Source organism: Haemaphysalis longicornis, unplaced genomic scaffold (assembly GCF_048455015.1).
Source record: "Haemaphysalis longicornis isolate Haplotype H1 unplaced genomic scaffold, Haemaphysalis longicornis Haplotype H1 scaffold_6, whole genome shotgun sequence".
NCBI lineage: Eukaryota > Metazoa > Arthropoda > Arachnida > Ixodida > Ixodidae > Haemaphysalis > Haemaphysalis longicornis.
Window position 1 is genome coordinate 105,176,854 of NW_027526407.1, and position 16,746 is coordinate 105,193,599.

Below are 16,746 nucleotides of genomic sequence, written 5' to 3' on the forward strand. Positions count from 1 at the left end.
TACATGCAATATTTTCACTTGGTACTAATGAAGTGTATGCAGCTGAAAGAGAACATACAACTGAGATAAGAAAGAAATCAGTACGAAAATGGACAAATCAACATGTTAATTTCGAGCCATATCAGTATTCGTTTCCAGTAACTTCCACACTCTACGTTCTTTTCAACCCAAATTGAGTTCCACATGCACGGTCGGTGATAAGTTACGTAGAAATCAGTTGCCGATTTACGAGTTTTTAAACCAATGCAAGCGATTCTTGTCACGTTTTTTTTTGAGGGGGGATGGGGGGATTCGGCCAACGATGATATCATGTAGAACCATTGCCGCATGGTCTACGGCTTGAAGGTTCTAGTGAAGCATGTCTAGACCCCGGTTAGGCCCCATCCGTCTGTAAATGTATCAGAATTGATTGTATTACAACCATTATAGCCAGGACAGCCTACTGCTCGTACAGGCACTAGCGGACATGGCATCTTCCTAGCACAAAGAGTTGTTGGATCTGGACACGCACTACTCTGTGTTATTATATCTCAACAAACAGGTTCTTCTCCACCGAAAATTCACAAAGCGATACAATATTCACCCCAAATAACTACGCCCGTGTACACTCGGGTGTGTGCACTATACCCGGCAGCATGTGCAAAAGGTAGCAGCGTAAGTATTTCAAATTTACATCCGCGACGGAGAAGCAATCCCAACGCAATCTCCATGTCGACAATAACCTGGGGAGCGTGGTCCGTGGTTTCGGCCTGTAAAAAACGAAAATGGCATCATTGATGCAGAACTTCAGAGCATACACTTAACCCGAAAGCAGAAGTTCAGCTGTTTTGCATACCAGATGGAAGTAGTTCTTTGCTGCTTATGATCAGAGCCCTAATCTTCATGTGGCGAATGTTTGTTACGCAACTAATCACTCTCTGCCACAGCATCCGTGCCCAAGTAGTGGGATATCTGGGTGCAAAATACATTTCGGAGGTACAAAACACGTAACGCTCACACGCCTACTGAAATTTAGGCGTTGAATATGAGTTATTGCGATGCTGCTAATCTTTTCAAATCTTAATATTTTGGCGATAAGGCAAGCAGGAGGTTTGCAGTTCCAGTGTCGTCAGCATATGCTATCACCAACTCCACAGCGCCCATAAGCTCCACAGTGCCCATGGGAGCTTTTTGAAAACCTGCAAACCAACAGCACACCGTATAAGCTAGGCCAAACCTTGTCTATACCCAACCTTATCTAAATAAAGCGAGCAATGGTGTTATATTTCCCATCAGGAACTTTGTCATTGCTTGAAAAGCAACACATACCTATCATCATCCAAACGTAACCACTGAGGATAAAATTATGTTTCGCTAAAAGACAGCTCGGCATAGCGGGACCGGGTTGAACTGCAACCCACCTTGGTATTGACTGTCAGTTACTTCCCAAGAACCTCAAGATAACGAGAAAAAGCCTCCATAATAAACATACTAAGGAAATCTGCCCAGTACTTGTGCTGAATGGTAATCTGAAAATATTGCCCTTTCTTCCCGATCTCCGCCAGTCTGCTAAGGAGACAGCACAGCCGGTAGCCAGCCATCAACAGCGCATACCACTCGTTCCTTCCATCTCTTCCGCAGAACACGACGCTGGGTACGACGCTTGTATGCTAGGGGAGAGTGATTTAGGCGCTATCCGGAATGTGGAAAAGTCGTCGTGGAAACAAGTCGCGAACGTTCAAAACACGTGATTTGCCATTGAAAGCCAGCGTCCCCATATGTCTAATATCTTTGCTCTCTTCGTCATTCTTCTGCTATAAGCAGATCGCTGAAGCGATCTTTTTCCACATTTCCTCTCAAATCTCTATGCTTGTGCCTTACTTTTACTACTGTCATCAGAGCATTACTGAGGGTTATGAAACTGCCATCCATCCACCTACTGGTAAAAATAGCAAACACTAATACGGCACCGATTACCAGCAGGTAAATGTTTCAACCAGGAGACAGGAGACACTGAAACTGAGCTGCTGAAAGAAAAATTAAAAGTGACGACTGTGAGCATTGACATCTACCGAAGATGCCGTTCTCATTGCGTGTAAATAGACCAATCAAAGAAGCAAAAAATACCTCGTCGTGTCCGTGTTATTATGTCTCTCATTTTGTTTATGTCGCCTGCGGCGTCATCAAGAGAAATCGGATTCGCGTATTGCTACCTGCTTCCAGAAGAAATGAACGAATAAAACGGTTTCTCCTCGAGCTACAGTAGTGGTGTGGCCATGACAAATTGCAACGTGTTTAGATCAAGCACACACAAAAAACAGAGAATCATGAATTTCAAATAAGCAGTCGAAAACAATAACAATTTCCTTACAATGTTTGCACATTTTTTTAGGCTTATGTAGTTAGGTAATTTTATGTTCTAGTGCACTTGTTTGTAGTGTGAAGCACACAAACTTCGGGATGTGGCAGGTGGCGTACCCGCAGAAAAATGCACCTTAATATGCATGCTCAAGTGACGGTGAGAGACGATCCACTTACTTACCCCATTTCCACTTTCAACTTGCTAACCGGAACGGTTGAATGCAAGAGTACAAAGTGATTTTATAGGTTCACCGTAGCTGTAACGATCACTATCATTATCGCAAGCTGACGTAGCGTAGATATGAAGTTGAATAATGCTTTATTAGTCTAAAATCTTCAGTCTTATAAGGCTGATGCCGAAAGTATCCGACAGCCTATACACTAAGGTTAACTTAACATTGACATTTACTCCGTGTGTCGCTAGCTCATGGCCAATACACTAACGCATATTTTTCTCCAGCTCCGACACATTTGCGCATGGCCTTTAATGAGCAATTGTTCACTGCGATGACAGGTATCTTGAGAAGGTTACAAAAATAGTACCACTTGCTTCGGCTGCTACGTGCAGATAAGATCTACCAATTCCTAACTACAGGCTCGAGGATTGCCAAATGAGAATAACGGCAGCCGCCAGTGGCTCATTCACATATAAATAAAGTTCGGGAGGGCTAGTTTTAATGAAGACAATAAGAAAATCTTTGGCTTTGAAGTTTGTCCTGGAAGCTCGGGCGTTCTGCGTTTTCATAGTCACGAACCAGGCAGACGCATTCACAGCGACGACAGCTGAGAGAGTACGTTTGAAACGGCGAATATATTTGTATTGCGAAGAGGACCTAAGTCATTTTGTCAAGACTGGAGGAAGGGCGTCAGAAAACGCAACATAAAAGCGTCTTAATTTTTTTTTTGCGTTAAATGGGAGATTAGCAAGTTCTACTACTCGCTTGGCGAGTAATCTTGAATTCATAGATGAGGTAGACAAAAGCGCAATATATTGAGTGTTGTGATTCTTTACATTTACGTATTTTGTGGGCCCTGATGTTGGTTTGATATTGTGAAACTAGTACATAAATCATAGTACTGTCAGTCTTGTTCATTCAAATACCAAATTGTTCAAATACCAATAAGACTGATCTCTTAAGGCCTTCCAGGTAGAGAAAATGTTTTTGCCGACGAGAACAAGACCAGGGTCTCGTACATAAAAAGGCAAGTGGTGCGCTCGTCGGCGGCGGGAGCGTTCCGGGTTGTGCCCTTTATCTCCGCGAAGTGCGCAGTTATAAAACAGTGCTAACAATATTGGTTCGACAACACCTTGCTGCTAATCCTACGTTGGAAGGTAGTGCACAGTGGAGAAAGTAGCGACAGTGTGCGTCATCCTGGAAGTGCTGGCGGCTTATACGTGTGCTGCTAGGTTGTCGTCATATCTGGCGCAAAGGATGCCTGGTCGACACGAAGTCGATTGCAGTATGGCAGCGTTTTAACGTTTCTTGTTGATGCGTGGGCAACATCCCCATTTCGTGTGGCGGCGTCGAAATAGCGATGCTCAGCCCACAACTAATAAGCGACCGATCGGCATCGTCATAAAAGCGTGAGAAAAAACCTTCATCGCCCTTGACAGCCATCTACAAAAAAACACGTCATCGCAGTGTTGATTTGAAAGAGCAGAGAAACAAACGCTCGGCACCATAATCCATGGACGCTCGCCGCCGAGTATGTACACAAAGCAGCCGCGTCGGCGGATTAACTCGAAAGTGCGTCATCCCTATTTCATATTTGCCGCGCTTTCAAGGCGCTTTTTCAAAGAAAGTGCTACGAGTTGTGCCGCTCCTCCGCCAGATGGCGCCACGGGTTCCGCGACCGAGAGAACACGCAGTGAAACATCCCCCTCGCGAGGGGCACGATCAAATGCAGAGCATTTCCTGGGGCGCACGACGTTAAGTAGTTTGCGTTACGTTAATGTTGTTGCACTTGTGGCAACTGCTGACGAGAGAGCGCTCGTCACCAGTAATTTGAATGGGTCAACGATATAAGGCGCGTTCGTAGCGTCCCAGTCTGTGCCGTCTTTGTGGCGCAGTGGGTAGAGCACCATGTACATTGCGTTCCACCCGCAGGGCTGAAGGTTCGAAAGCGGGCGCCGGATAGTATTTTTTTATATAGTAGGGAGGGGTGCGGTGCGGACTACGGACGGCAACGCGGGTGACATCGTGAGTTACTGAAATGCTCTGCATTTAATATATCTAACGTACAACATATGTGTGTCTTAGGGTGAGCTGCGGGTAATGCAATGCAGTCGAACCTGTCGGTTCCGCTCTGAGAACACATCAGTTTCACGAGGAGTGACCACGGGGGGGGGGGGGGGGGAACTCACCATAACATGGCCTGGTTCACCACTCCCGATCACGTTCGATCCTCACTCATGCGCGGATGGAGGTACTGAACGTGTGGAAACATTTGCGTAGCCTCAAATTGCCTATCAACTCACGGAAGCAAATTAACCAGACTCCTACAAGTACTTTGTTCTCGTGCATATACTTACAAATTTAGTAGCACCCCGAAAAGGTTGATGTTGATGTCAATCAGATATTGCAGTTCAAGAGTAAAAATTAGAAATACGTTCAGAGCAAGAACGCAGCTTCGTAGACCACCTGATCTAACGGAAACTGTCCTGGATTACTTGCCAGAAAATTCACGTATTGTGTGTGACCGGTAAAGTAGATTATTATTCATGCGTAACCAAATAGTTGTAAGAGGATATTAAATATTTTTCAGTTGCTATGCGCACGCCTTATGACAGGGTTTGCAAAACTCCCATCAGCTACGATCGGTCTGTATTCTGTTGGCTATACTTAATGACAAATTAACGTGTAAAAATATATTAGTTGCACCGCCCTTGCTATTCCCAAAAGGAAACTATATTTGGAAGATGCGAAGCCGCGTTTATGCTCGTTCTATGTATTTATATGCTTTAACCGATGTTATATGTTTCGGTACACTCGCAGTGAAAGTAAAAGTTTTTTGCCTCAAGGTAGTTACTTCGCTGTTGGCTCCAACTTTGTGAACCGATGCAACCTTCGCGTTTATCTATTTTTATTGTATTGAACAAGCTGTGGGGGCTTCTAAATTGTGTGCTAAGATCTCGTGCCATTCAATCCGCGTCTATTTACGAAGGAAACTTTGTATATTGTCTGGTTCTCACAAATTTATCACCTCACGCCAGAGGAGCAGATTACGCATTCTATGCTTTGTTATTAGGAAAAATTTCAGCAGTTCCATGTCAAAAACGGTTATGCCTGGTGTATTGCCGCCCCAGGTAATAAATACTGTATAAAATTTCTGACTGGAGAAGGGGTAGTTAGATCATCTTGTGAATAGCTAGCTTTTTTGCCCATCTTTGTATTTTTAAAGAAGCCCCACAACCTTGGTGGGGAATTAAAAGAAAAAACTTGGGAGGATATTGACTGAATTGCTTCTTTTTCCAGTTCGTACTTTTTCTTTTACTTGCGTTGCGGCAGTTGTAAGGACAATCGGTAATTTGTACCAATTAAATTTAGCCATTAATGTGGTCTTCTATTTTAAATGCATAGCATTTTAGTAACTCACAATGTCACGCGGCGTTGGCGTGCCTTGTCGTAGTCCGCAAGCGCGCCTTGTCGTAGTCCGCAGCTAGGCCAGTACACTTCAACAACTGTTCAAGAAATAACAGTTTCCGGCGCCCGGTTTCGAACCCATGACGCCGCGGGTGGAACGCAAGGTGCCCGGCGCACTACCGACTGAGCCACGAAACCGACACAGATTCCTATGCACCGAACGCGCTTTATATCCTTCACTCATTTCTGGTTTGTTTCAAAAGCGCCACAAGTTGTCCCGCGCCTCCGAAAGATGGCGACACGGGTCCCGCAATCGAGAGATACGACTTGCCGGCGCACCCCCTCGGAAATGCTGTGCATTTGATCGTGCCCCCCGCGAGGGGGAAGTCTTTTTCTTATAATATTCTCCCTCCTCCTTCTCCTGCTTCTTCTTTTTTTCTTCTTCCTTTCTTCATCTTCATCATAATCATCATCTCTTCCTTCATCTTCTTTCTTCTTTCTTCTTCTTCATCTTTATTTATTTATTTATTTATTTATTTATTTATTTGCTTTAGCTATTATTATCGGTTTTTATCCGCGGATTGTATTACTTTCTTTATTTGGTACACATATGTTATAGCCGTGCGTCACGGTAAGGCTAAGTTGTCTCCAGCTTTCATCGGCACTCACATGTGCATCGAGGTGATGGTCTTCGCCAGTTGGAGAATCTTTGTATGAAATTAAAACCAGCGGTAATCAAGGAACACCGTATAGGAAAACTACGGGACAAGCTGGCACTAACAACTGAATGAACGAGGTACTTGAATACCTATAAATACGTGCCTGCAACAGAATTGTGCATGTGCGAGTAGTCATTCCTCGCATTAACAAAATCTTATCAAGCAGCCACAGCGTTTAGATGTCTCATCTCTGTACTAGACAGGAGCAAAGACACCTCACTGACGCAACCGTAACCCCATCTCATTATATAGGAAGCCTCCAAAATTTATCTTCCTTTTCGTACTTCCCCGGCCTAATTGGCTAGTGTTTCAAAAGGCAGGACTGCACCCGGATTGTATACAATGTCTCGACAGACGAGCACCATCACTCTCGGAAAGGGAAGTCTTGTGCTCTCTGAGGCGATAACTAGTACAGCGGCCTGTTTGACCGATGTTAGGTTTGCAAACGGGGATTAGTTTAATCGGTAAAAAATTTCTTATGTCGTCTTCGATCTTAATACAACTTTCAGTAATTTACATCAGTGAAATGTACAGGGAGGTGTCGCATGTTTTTGCTGACGGCTCGGTCATGGTGTCGTCGTCGGCAGCAGCAGTGTTTATGCCTGCGAAGGAACTCATCCAACGTTTCGTCTTATTAACCACCCCGTTGAATGCGAGGTTTTACGACTTGTCGATAGTAAAGTTATCGACTTCACTGTCATTTCCCATAGCTGCCATTTTAATTGTTTTATCTTTTTAACCACAATACCTTCCCCCACTGGGAAGTAGCTTGCCCAAGATCACTTTCTCAGGCCGACCTATTTTCCTTTTCAACAAACATTTACTCTCGCTCTCTCGCGCGTTAATACTTCTTAAATCTCAGTAATATTCATCTTTTTGGATCATATAGATGCAAAAGGGGTGTAGACTCTCTTTTGGCCTGTTTTTTGCTAAGTGAATGAGGGGTCGAAGCCTTCAGAAGAGCATTGGTAAGTATTGCAGCAATACTGCATCTAATAAAATACCTTTGCAGTAGCTTCTGATAAGCTGAGTGTTGCTTGTAAGTGGTTTTAGGAATAAAAAAACGGTTCTGTGAGCGAAATTGTCTAACTTTGTAGGAACTGTTCCAGTTTTGAAAAATCATCTACCGATTTCCCTAGTGTCTTACTTAAGTTAATCTTCAAAAAAAAGTGAACTTCTCACTAAGAAAGCCCTATTTCGAAGTACTTACTACCGACCGTAAAAACAACTGCCTAGTGTGTTTTTTACCACCAATGTGACACCAATGTGACTATGTGAACTATGCCACCAATGTGACACCTTGATAAACCTTCTGTATTTCACATTCGAACACTGGCCTCAATGAATATCTTGGTGTGGGAAGTATTGTAGGTTTTGTGCTGTTCTGTCAGTGGTAGCAGTTAGTTCTCACGAAATGAGTCTCCAGATCAGCCCTGCCATGCTAATACTACACGCAATTAAGGGCCCTCAATGAGCTCATAAAAAGGCATCGCACAGTCGCCATTTCGCCAACTTCAACTAACCTAGTCATCAATAAAGTGAGACCCTAAAAAAACAGCTGTAATTAGAAACAGCTCTTTAAAAAACGTTTTGGTTGAATTTGTCCCGTGGCTGCCGATTGCTGCTGCAGTTAAAATATGATTGTCTTTTTTCTAAAGGAAACAATGCTCCCAGTACTAAAACGTGTCTCCAATCATTAAAACGATCGAGAGGGTCCGAAAACCAGGAATCTGCCGCATGCACTGCAATGCTGGCTGTGCACTGCTGTGCAATGCTGGCTGTTTGAGGACCACATTAACACAAAATTTAGTGAAACGAATCTCTGCTGGACGACGCAAGGGCGAAGAGAAATGTCAGGCTCTATTCTCGGTGTTATATCGAAATGGACGAGTCGCTCACCACATGTCGATGCATGCGGCTTTTCCCGTGCTCGCATTAAATGACGCAGGCTGATGCAGAGCCAGGTGAATATGCGATCCCTTCAAATAATTCAAGTTGTAGCCAGAACGCGAGAACGCTAATCAAACTGCTGGACCCCCCTTACAGCGGGATCAAAATACGAACGAAATTGCGCTCAAGCAAGGGGTTCTGCCGAAAAAAAACATACTAGACCTGCCTCGTTATTTGCAAAGTAAGGCAAAAACTCGAAAACCACAGGCTTAGTTTCGTCAAATCCTGCCTGATTTACTACTGCCCGATAAACCGCTAATGGTGGTAAACACAAGTAGACTGGGGGGAGCCGCAAACAGAGCATTCATCTGAACACGTCAAGACAGAACCTGCGAAATGGACAGTGGTATACAGTTAAAAATCGATTTTACGAAACCCGACTTTACGAATCTTCCAATTTAACGATCAAATTCGCATTCCTCCGCACTATCTCATAGGCTGAATTCTTTTGCATACTCGAAACAACTAGACAAACTTCGCCGCCAATCCCAATTTAACTAATCGTTCTGTGGAAAAAGGTGTACAGAAAAAGAGGATTTCCAAAATTCATGGCGTCCAGAATGTTTGCCATTGTGGTGCGGCGAGCGCAGTGCAATTACACGAGCTGGCGGTCCCCTGTTAGCTCACGATGGGGGCTCCACAAGCCCACAACACTAGCAAGAACAGGTTTCGTGGAGTTTTTGGAAAGTGCTTCATCTTCGTGACGAGGTTCCCACAGATCTGAACTTCGACGACTTTGTGAACGCCGATGCACACGCGAACACTTACACAACAGAAGTTTTAGATGACAAGGAGATATTGCAAGTTGTTTTCGGCGCACAAGACGAGTACCAAGACGCGAACCATCGGGATACTGTTGAAGCTACCGTGCCCCCAAAACGCCTGGTGATGGACAGTGTCACAACGTTCTGATGTGGTTTGCAGACGTACGAGGGTGCCGAGGACGCTTCTACCTGACTGGCCACCTACGCGAAGTACGTGCTCCCACTCCTCACGAAGTGCACGCAGACGAACGTCGCAAGCTTCTTCTCGACGCCACAAATTTGTTTTCTCGATTTTACGCAGTTATCGATTTACCAAAATGGTTTGCGGGTCCCGGTGACTTGGTAAATAGAGGTTCAATTGTATTAGTGTAATGGCCATTCCATCCCGAACTACCTTTCTCGAAGAGATCGAAAGAAAGCACTGTGTATGCTGCGGCTCCTGCGTGACGTTATCACGTACCTGTACGCGGGAACCCTAATTGCGTGCGTAGAGATACTGGACCGCAGCAACATTGCGCAGCTAATTTCAATGATGTTTTGAACAAGGCACGGTCATAGTATCAAGGCAACCGGTCCGCACTCAGGAACGCGCCGGTGAATTGCGAAAACGAACGGCGACAAGTCAAGTAACCACCGCATCCTAGCGTGCAGCTAATCTGGGGGGAATGCGACGATTTGCAACCGGCGTTCGTGTAACGCTACAGGAAGCCAAGAAGATTCTTCAAGTAGTTGATTGCTACTTCCTCTATCATGAGAAGCGTCGGAGACCGGCGCAGTTTCGAAGAACAGAAGTGTTCTCATTTTACGCACAGGGTCACCTGGACTTGGTTGACATCAGCGAACTCTCTTCGTGAAATAAATCTCATGTTTACCCAATTGTTTTCGTGTGAGGGTTACGGTACGCATTGAGTGTCCCGATGAACTCATTCGCTGTTTCAAGGAGATATCTAAAACATTGTTTTTTTTCCGAATGCATAAAAACCGACAAGGGCAAAGGTTTTTGTCGAGAAAGAATGTGGCATGCTTTCGCCAAAATAATATAGATCAATGTAGCTCCCATTCTATTTACAAGGATGCAATTGCGGCAAAAGAAAAACGCGCTAGTATTGTTACATGAGCGCCACCCCAGCGATGAGCCATTTTCCCGCTCTACCGCTAATTGTAAGATCGTAAAATTCCAGTCGACATAGGAGTTGGAGCGTTTTTTTTTTTACCACGCGATGCAAAACAAGAGAATGAATAACGTTTTTTTAGTTGCTTTACATTCCATCAAAAGGCCAGATGCGGAAGCCAGCGTTTACAGTGTGAGACTTTCTGCGCCTTCAATTACCAAAAGGGAGCTTTTTTACAAGCCCATTAGAAAACAGTTTAGGGGGAGACTTGCGAAATGAGCGACATTTTTGCTGAGCAGGATTTTAGTAAATATCGTGTTGTTGCCATCAATGATGTAATCTTCTTGTGGACTTTTTTATGCCAATGAGGTAAACAAAACTGCGTTTAATCTATCGAAAAACGTGTATCCCACTGCCCGGGTATTGGCGAGGCGTGTCGAGAAGGTGTAAACCAGATTAAAGTATGCTGGCGTGGTTTAAATAAATCCGCCGGTATCTGGCGGGATGAAGCAGATGTAGCGTAATAGAGGTATGCGCATGTTGTGCCTATCGAAATAAGGAAGCGTCGTTCAACCTGGCGGTAGTCACGGAAGGCTTACGACACGTAAATAATTCCAGTAAAGGAAGGGAAAGAACAGCTTACTTACCAGTATCCCAAGGGCTTTTATTGTTCCTGACGACGGTACGATTGGGACGGAAGTCAAGACATCGCCGAGGTTCCGCATCGTCAAAACTCATTGTTTTGAGCGGGCGTTGCCGCTGGTGGTGTGAGTGCTTACGCTCTGCGGTTTCGAGCTGTTATTGTAGGCTCCATAGAGCATCCGCTCTACTTACGGAAATTGTACGCTGCTCGCGAAACTACAGAAAAACAAAGAGCCGAGCATCTAGTTTTACACATGTCCGCTCAATGGGATGCTCGCTGTTGAAGAATTATTGAATAAAACACCAACTAAAAAAGGTGTTAACCTGAAGCTAGAAAAAAGCGAATGCTTGGACCTCGCCAAGAAGAGCTGTACATATTGTCAGCCAGTATGCCGCATATCTGCTTCCCTCACAGTTATTCTTGACACGGTGCATAAGTGTAACGTGCAAAATCTGAACATATATGAAAAGACTTCGTATGACATCAACTTGTCTCCGGAGACGAGGCTCAATCTTGTAGCATTTCTCAGCAAAATAAAGGAAACCTTAGACCAATAAATTTACTGTCTGCGCCTCAATCTTCTTATTTCTTTCGATACCCAGACATTACTAGCATTCATTACGTTCGGACATCTTACGTTTACCGGCGCCTCCTGCTTGAGCCTATAGCAAGGACACGGATTCATGTCTGCGTTGCTGTAGCTTTTCGTGTAAAATACAAGGACCACTCATTTCCCGACATAGTGTGTGTCCCATGTTAACAATCAATAAACAAGAACACGTGACTGCAACGATATCAAAACCAAACCTAAGCAATTTCAAATTACCCGCTCATCTCAGGGCATGCAGTGCTGCTGCTGTGATCATTCACATGTGTCTGCTAATTTTTAATTAGCCGCTTATAAAACGACATGCAGCATGGCCCGTTGGAACGATGGGTAAACAAGAATGCGTGTCTCCAACAATGTCCAATCCCAAGCTGCGCAATTTCGAATTATCCGTTCATTTGCCAGCAGGCCATGTGGCCTAACAATGGCAGCGTTATTGTCAAAGACGCTGAGCTATAACGTAACGTTTCTACAACACCACCACATAATTTTGAAATTAGCCGCTCATTTTCCAGCACGCAGAGCTGTATAACTATGGCAGCATCCATATCTGAGACTCTGAGGTAAAGGAAACGTGTCTAGAAGGCCGCCGGGCGACTTTGGAATTTGCCCCTCATAGCTCAGCGTGTAGCGGGCCTTTACGACGGAAGCGTACGTGATAACGCCGCCGCGGAAGGGTCCCCTCCAACTATTCTCAGAAAAAATAATAGCCTTCCTCTGTGGAGGCTAATATTTTTTCTGAGAATAGTTGGAGGGGACCCAGCCAGCGATCCGCAATTTCGCACGAGGAAGAATTTCTGGCGTGGCGCTAAGTGTTCTTTCCCGCCGCGAGACAAACCAAAATGCCACAACCACGTTGATATGGACGCCCGCACACGTGGCACTAGAAGGCAATGAACGGGCCAACGAGGCTGCTCGAGATCTTACCCACCGAGAGCCCCCGAAACCCGGCTCACAATCAATGGACAACGCCAAGGATCGCCTCTGTGCTTACCGAGACGTGCTCGAACACTACAAAGGGGAAAGACGAACCTACCCGGCTGCCCACCCCTCGCTCCCCAAGAAGCAAGAAGTCGCGTGGAGACGCCTCCAGACGAACACGTATCCTAATCCAGGCATTTACAGGCACTTCCATCCGGATATACACGACGGCAAATGCAAACACTGCCCCGAAATCGCAAGCTTGACACACATGTTATGGGAATGCCCCAGTATTTAGAAACAAGATTTTAGCAATACCAAAGGCACATTTATTATAACTATAAAAAGCAATGGGAGACCGTGCTACGCAGCCAAAACCCTGACATCCATCAGTGGGCCGTCCAAAGGGCCGAAGACGCCGCCAGGAGTCAAGATATCTTGGCCGTCGTCTAAGGCGCCACGGGCCTGAATAAGCGTCTTTCGACTAAATAAAGTTATTTCCTTCTCTTGTTCCCTCTGTGGAGGAATGGGTTAGTCGCCGGACTTGTAACACAAGATTCCCTGCTGGATCTCAGTCCAACAGGGCAGCGATATTCTTTTCGTAGCCTCTGCTCGTCGTCAGCCGACTGGCTACGCCATCGGTCACATGAACGATTAAGGAAAAAATTAGTTTAGACGGGGTTAATCAAACATTAAAGCTCACCGACACCTCGTAAGATGGCGCCACTTACGTCGTTAAGCCTCCCCTACTCCCTCATACATTGTGCCACACAAAACTTTGGGTGGCGCAATGCTAATGGTAATGATTGGCTGCACGTCGGGTTGAAATTTTTCGCGCACATCTGGGCAGTGAGAAAGGTCGATGGTGATGACTGCTATAACGTAGGAGGTGACATAACCTGGTGTTGTGACCCAGGAGGTCGCGTGTGGTTCAACCATGGATCACTTTCCACTACTATTAGCATCGTGGTTCGGAGTACCTCCTCTGGTTCGGGCTGCTGCCTGCCCAGTAAAGGGCATTCTCACCTTCAACCAAGGCGGACCCTCAAAATAGGTGCATGGATGAATGAATGAATGAATGAATGAATGAATGAATGGATGGATGGATGGATGGATGGATGGATGGATGGATGGATGGATGGATGGATGGATGGATGGATGGATGGATGGATGGATGGATGGATGGATGGATGGATGGATGGATGGATGGATGGATGGATGGATGGATGGATGGATGGATGGATGGATGGATGGATGGATGGATGGATGGATGGATGGATGGATGGATGGATGGATGGATGGATGGATAAATTATTTCAAGCATAAATGCAGTGCATAAACATACCGCGAAATGTGGGTAAAGGAGACCCATTTGTCATTTTACTAGGCCAGCACCTCGTGCGTGACTCGAGATAATGTATGACATGTGTGGTACCTAGTGCAATCAAAATCGAAAGATACGTCGCAGTTTCAATTATAAATTGTGTAGATATCTATTGACCAGGGTAAGCTGTTTGTGAAGGTTTGGTCAAGATATATGAAGCTGTTGGGTACCAAATTTTCAGCAGTCTTCATTGAGTAATTGCAGAAAAGGCAGAGTTATGATTTGGAAAGCTGGTAAACACTGTGTTAGTGTGGTTAAACTCAAATTATCAATCGCTGGAACAATTGGGTGTGTATTTTAAACAGATTGTGACTGTTTTTTGGTAATACGTTTTTTATGCAGGTCAGTACAAGTGGCTATTGTGAGTAAATATACTGCTACCAATCCTTAAGGAACGTTGAAGTTATGTCGTTAGTTTACTCCAGTTGTAGTCAGGTCCTCAGTGCACTTTTTTGATTCACCCTTCGGTTAACGACCGATCAAAGCTCTGAAATGTGACAGCCTAGATAAATAACTCGTTTCTGTGTTCAAGAAATAAGGGAATGCATTTTATATGTGGTAATCGGACATTCATTTCATTAGGTTTACACAGAAGACCGCGATGTAATACTGTCATGAGCAACCTTCTGAAGAAAGCAACTGCCCGAAGAAGACTAGCAGAAGAGGACAAAAAAGAGACACGCGGAATGTTATGGGCAACCCTCCGAAGGAGGTGACTGGAAGAAGTGGAAGATGAAGAGAGAGGCGCATGGAGCGAGGAGAGCAAGTGATGGGGACGCCTTTCCAGACCGGCTGGGGGCCTGGAAAGGCTCCCAGCCGGCCACCTTAGCGCGACAACGATCTTGAGCACGACAACGCACCCTTGTCGGCTTCGGCAAGGAGCACCAGTGGAGCCTTCCTGGTTTGAACGCTCGGGCTGCACACCAGAGACAAGTTACCGATGGCACCTGGAGCTACGCACCCTTGGCTCCGGAAGCGTGTCCTGCAAGCTTCTCAGCTGGTGATCGAAAACTTTACCCTTACGGATTACAGCTACAACCAAGGAATGGACAATATTGGGAAAGTTAGCGAAAGCTAACTGTATATTGTGCTTGCGTTCAGAACATTTTAACATTACCTCAGTGAGGAGTGGTTCAATGTGTGGCGTTGTGTGCGTTATTGTCCTTCAATAGTAAACGTCTTCTTTTTCTGCATCTGGTTCGCCCGGATAATTGACGCGACAGATAACCTCCGGAATAATTTACTGAGATCCAGATGTATTGCTCCAACTTCACCGGAAGTGTTAAGGAATGAAAGAACGGTATGCGCAAAAGAAACAGTTTTGTAGTTGTAGACAATCCCTTACGTCAGCCATGTCGGAAATGTGTGACGTTTCGCGGAAAATAAAAAAGTCGGCCAAATAGAGAGAAAGAGAGAGAGAGAGAGAGAGAGAGAGAGAGAGAGAGAGCGAGAGAGAGAGAGGTAGCCTTTATTGCAGCAGGAAGATGCTAGGCTAAGTGGGAGAAGCAGGAGTAGAAGGTGTGCGGTTTGTAGATTGGGGTATCTTGAAAATATACAGTTCAAACTGAAGCTGGTTGGCTCGTTACGGAAGCGGAAGAGGCCGCGTGGAGTAAGGCGAGAAGGCACACGTATCTAAACTGCTTGCGCTTTCCAAAGAGTAGTGCCTATAATTATCTCGAAAGGCTGCACTGTGTGAGGGTCTATTTATGAGGAGAAGGCGTAGTTGCAAATAAGCGTATTTGGACGATAGTTTTAAAGCTTGTATTTGTAGTTGGAATACGCCAATTAGAAGGGACGACAAACTGAGAGAAGGATAAGCGAAAAAATGTCATGCCATCTCCACAAATTCGAAACCTCGGGATGGGCAAAGCATGCAGTGTATAGGTGTATTCTTGTCGCCTTAGCATTTTGCGAAGGGAGATGAAAGATGACATTATAAAGGGCGTGCCAGCTAAATTGCGCAAAGATTAAAAAAAAAGCAATGGCTTTACTCGAAGAAAATCTAGCGCATAATACTTCCTTTACAGTGAAGTAGAAGCCAGAATTTCTTCATTACTTAGAGCTAATTATTATATTTAATCAATGCTTTAGATAGAGAAGTACGGTCGAAATTATTAAAGCGTCAAGGAGGCGCCTGTAGATTTCCACGAAAGGCATCTAACTGCGGTATTCTAGGAGACGATAGCACTACCTCCTGGTTTAAAGACAAATTAAAGGGCGTGCGAGCTAAATTGCCCGAAGATTTAAAAAAAAAGCAATGGCGTTACTCGAAGAAAATCTAGCGCATAATACTTCCTTTACAGTGAAGTAGAGCCAGTGTTTCTTCATTTCTGAGAGCTAATTATTATATTTAATCAATTATTTAGATAGAGAAGTACGTTCGTAATTATTATAGCGTCAATAAGGCGCCTGATGATTTCAACGACAGGCATCTCAACCGCAGTAGTTTGCGCGACGAACTAATTCCGCACCCATGTCTTCTGACTGATACACAAACACTGCAAAATCTGAACAATACCACATGATTGCGCTCCCAACCATTTGGTAAACCAGCGGCCTCAAATAAGCTGATTGAAAGCAACTGCTTTGCATGTCCCATGCAAAACGAGACAGTGCTTTGCCTTGATATTAGCATGTTTGGCTGGGCGCGTGCGGCCTTTTTTCCTTCATTTATTAACACGAAAGTATTTTATTCCCGTGTACACAAAGATTTCGCTGACGT

At 44.9% G+C, this 16,746-nt stretch overlaps 1 protein-coding gene across 1 annotated transcript in view; it reads left to right on the forward strand.

Moving 5' to 3' along the window:
• Positions 1–12,938, forward strand: part of LOC144143183 (uncharacterized) — a 123,276-nt gene extending 110,338 nt beyond the window's left edge. Inside the window, exon 3 of the mRNA XM_077674982.1 lies at positions 12,574–12,938. Within this exon, the coding sequence (XP_077531108.1) occupies positions 12,574–12,938 (365 nt within the window). The remainder of the gene's footprint in view (positions 1–12,573) is intronic.
• Positions 12,939–16,746: the final 3,808 nt, after the last annotated feature.